The 3,763-nt window shown below is 34.1% G+C and overlaps 1 protein-coding gene across 1 annotated transcript; it reads left to right on the top strand.

Annotated features, from left to right (window-relative positions):
* Positions 1 to 1,424: 1,424 nt before the first annotated feature.
* On the top strand, positions 1,425 to 3,416 carry LOC149205160 (uncharacterized). Its single transcript, XM_089397328.1, has 2 exons — positions 1,425 to 2,252; positions 2,673 to 3,416. The coding sequence occupies exons 1-2, from the start codon at positions 1,425 to 1,427 to the stop codon at positions 3,414 to 3,416; spliced, it is 1,572 nt and encodes a 523-aa protein (XP_089253454.1).
* The last annotated feature ends 347 nt before the right edge of the window (positions 3,417 to 3,763 follow it).

The raw sequence follows: 3,763 nt of genomic DNA, 5'->3' as shown, positions 1-3,763 counted from the left end.
GAAACTTGGGCATCCCATATACCTGGTACATTTTTATGTCATTTATGTTAGTTGTCATTGAGATGATATTATAATTGAGTTTTCTAAGTAATTATGTTCAGGTCAGATTGATAAAAATAAAAAAGGTAAGTTAATCTAATGCAATCTGGGTTAATTACTCAAAATCATAAGAATTTGGTCTTTGCAAATATAGTAAACTAAATGAACTTTGATAATGGGCTCCACAATTAAGTTGGTTAAGTCATCTAACAAAGTCGTGAAAGGTTGAGTGAATTTCATTCTTAATACTCAAAATAAACTCATTTTTTCCACAACAATATCTAAGACTAAGCTACCATCCTTGGCTGTACTTGGCAAGTTGATGATTGAATCCTGCAAAAAGGCTTCAAAAGCTTCGATGAGTTTGACCCTGAATGCCCGAACAAAAACAAAAACAAAACTAGCATTTCTAAAAAAAATTCGGTAAGTTGATGATTGAATAGTGCAATAGAGCCTTGAAAGGCTTCGATAAGTTTGACCCTGAATGCCCAAACAAAAACAAAACTAGTATTTTTCTTCAGTTTTTCAAATTGTTTTTGAGAATTTATGACTTTTCATCCACTTTATGTTAAATTTAAGTTGATAGGAGCATTGGGGATCGTCTTCTTCCACTACCCATTTGTCCTTTCGTAGTGAAATTGGTGCCTTTCAATTACATCTCCAATTCTTTCAATTGGGAAACAAATATAATCTTGGATTCTCTATGAAGAGCTTCACAAACATTCATAAAAGTACCTTTGTCCACTTCCTAGCATCCTTTGTTATTTCTCAAATGTACAAGATATTGGCTACTTTGGAAAGTTGGAAACCCCTAACATTCATAAAGTAGCTTTGTCCTTTGGGATTTCTCAAATGTATAAGATATTGGCTGCTTTGGTAACTAGATAAAACCCCTCAGAGTTATTGTATTATAAGTTCGAAATGATAATGGCGTGCATTTTATGTTTTTTTTTTTTTTTTTTTTTTTTTTTTTTTTTTTAAATTAATCTAGTTATTTTTTATATTTTTCTGTTTCAATTTAATTAAGATACAAATTTTGGTGATTTTGGGTGTCGTTTCATCCAAATTGATAAGAAGAATGACCATTAATAATAATCGTAAGATTTAACCTATCATTAATAATCAATTCTATGTATGACAAAAATTGTGCTTGTTTGAGGATTGGCATTCAATCTCACTAAATATAGAATGAGAAGTAAAAGAAAATTGTGAAAAACCATGTATCTTAGGAGGCAGGACATAGTATGATTCAATAGATTTTTTTTACTTCTTACCTTTTAATCAAGATATCAAGTTTTATTTATATTTGAATTTCACTATTTTATAATTTATTTAAATTCGAATCTTAATATGCCATTGCCAACAAAAATGTAGACATATTTCTCATGGCACCTCCAAAGTCAACGGCAGAAGGATGGAAATATGTGGAGAAATTGGATGGGCCTCATGGGAGGCATTTGAAATGCAAGTTATGTAATAATGAGTTTTTTGGATCTTTAACTAGAGTCATGGACCACTTACTTTTTGTCACTAATGGCAAAGGAGGTGGCATTGAAGGTTGCAAGAATGTGTCTGCAGAGCTCAAGGAGACACTTCAGAAAGATTATGACAATATACAAAAGGCTAAGAAAGTGAATGAAAACAAAAGACAACGTGTTCAAACAAAAATTGCAATGAATTACAATTCATTATCTGCAATTTCTTCAAGCACGGTTGGTGTTGGGAGTTCATCTCAGTCAAAGATCGGTAAATCAAGTGGGACAACTACATTAAATACTCTTTGGAAGCCCATGCAGAAACAAGAAGTTGATGATGTTGTAGCTGATACGTTTTTTGAATCTGCAATTCCATTTAATGTGGCAAGAATCCCTTACTTCATCAATTCGTGTAAGATGATGGCAGGTTTTGGTAAAGGATATGTCCCTCCTAGTTCTGAGACTATAAGGACCACTCTTTTGAAGAGGTCAAAAGAAAGAGTTACAAACAATTTGCAGAAGATCAAAGACTCTTGGAAGGAAATAGGGTGCACAATTTTATCAGATGGTTGGTCAGATATGAATCATAGACCTCTTATTAATGTGTTGGTTTCTTGCCCTAAAGGGGTACTTTTTTTGAAAGTAGTTGATGCATCAGGGAATAAGAAGACCTTTGAATTTAATTTCAAGATTTTAGAGGAAGCTATTCTTGAGGTTGGAGAAGAAAATGTGGTCCAGGTTATAACTAATAGTGCTTCAAATTGTGTTGGAGCAGGAAAAATGATCATGGATAAATACAGAAAAATATATTGGACACCTTGTGCTGCTCATTGTCTTGACTTATTGTTGCATGACTTGGCAAAGTTTCCATGGATTAACGAGATAGTTTGGAGGGGGAAACAAATTTCTCACTTCATATTTAACCATCAACTCACATTGAGCTTGTACAGGAATAATGCATCTAGAGAGTTGCTCAGGCCTTGTGACACCAGGTTTGCCACATATTATATTACTATCAAAAGGCTAGTTGAAGAAAAAGGGAGTATAAGAGGTGTTTTTTGCAACAACGAGTGGGAAAAGTCTCATCTTTCAAAGGAAGCTAAAGGAAAGGAGTTGGAACAGGTGATTTTAGGGAATGCTTTTTGGGACAATGCTCAGAAGGTCTTAAAAGTGTGTGAACCAATTGTTGATATGCTTCGCATGGTTGATAGTGATACCCCTTCCATGGGTTTTGTTTACGAGGGCATGGATCGTGCTAAAGAAGCCATTGCAAAATATTTTAATAATGAGGAAAATGAGTACATTGCTTGTTATTTGGATCCTAGACTCTTTGGGATAGAAAGAATAAATGATGCAGAAGTCATGAATGCCCTTTATGATGCAGTTGAACGGTTGGTCCTTGATCTAGAAGAATGCAGGAGAATTAGAGAGCAGCTCCGAGCATACAAGTTGGAAGAGGGAATATTTGCAAGGTCTAGTGCAATACAAGATAGGCCCAATATTCCTCCAGGGAGATGGTGGCAGTTTTATGGATCAGAGACTCTTGAATTACAACGTTTTGCAGTTCGTATTTTGAGCCAGGGATTAAGTGCCTCTGCTTGTGAAAGGAACTGGAGTAGTTTTAACCATATCGAGTCCAAGAAAAGAAACAAATTATTGTCTACAAGGTTGGAAGACCTTGTTTATGTTCGCAGTAATTTGAAGTTGGCCTTGAGTAGTGTGGCCAAAGATGCATCTAGTTTCTTCGAGCCATGGTTTGATGCTGATCTAGAGCCAGAAGAAGATGATATTAGCACTGATGGTGACTCACTAGATGAGCCAAATGTTGGAATTCCATCTATTGATGACTTTGATGATTACCATTCTAGTGCCTTTACTATGCCATCTGCACATGATGATTGAGAGCTTTTTGATCATACTAGTAGGCCATAAGTATAGATTATCTATGTTTTTTGAATTTCCTAGAACAATTTTATGGATTATAACTATTTCGCAATGGTCCTTATGACTTCCTTATTATATTAGCATTGATGATGACTCACTAGATGAGCCAAATGATGGAATTCCATGTGTTGATGACTTTGATGATATTTAAAATTTTGAAAATTGAAGATGTCCTACAAAGATGTGGATGTTTAAATTTTGATCATGTTTTGATTATGTGATTTTTTAAAAGATTACTAGTATTTGACATTCATTTAAATTTTTGAAGACTGAAAATTATGTCATTTCTTTTTGCAAACTACTAT

This window comes from Pinus tabuliformis, chromosome 1_2 (assembly GCF_031772625.1).
Source record: "Pinus tabuliformis cultivar Carrire ecotype Pingquan chromosome 1_2, CPIR1, whole genome shotgun sequence".
Classification (NCBI taxonomy): Eukaryota; Viridiplantae; Streptophyta; class Pinopsida; order Pinales; family Pinaceae; genus Pinus; species Pinus tabuliformis.
The sequence above is the reverse complement of the archived record's forward strand: the minus strand, read 5'-3'. Positions and strand labels throughout refer to the sequence as shown.

Excerpts from the sequence above, each read along its gene's own strand:
- LOC149205160 (XM_089397328.1), top strand. The coding sequence starts at position 1,425 with ATGGCACCTCCAAAGTCAACGGCAGAAGGATGGAAATATGTGGAGAAA. Across the intron at positions 2,253-2,672 it reads GAGAAGAAAATGTGGTCCAG|AAGGTCTTAAAAGTGTGTGA; the intron begins GTTATAACTAAT and ends GACAATGCTCAG.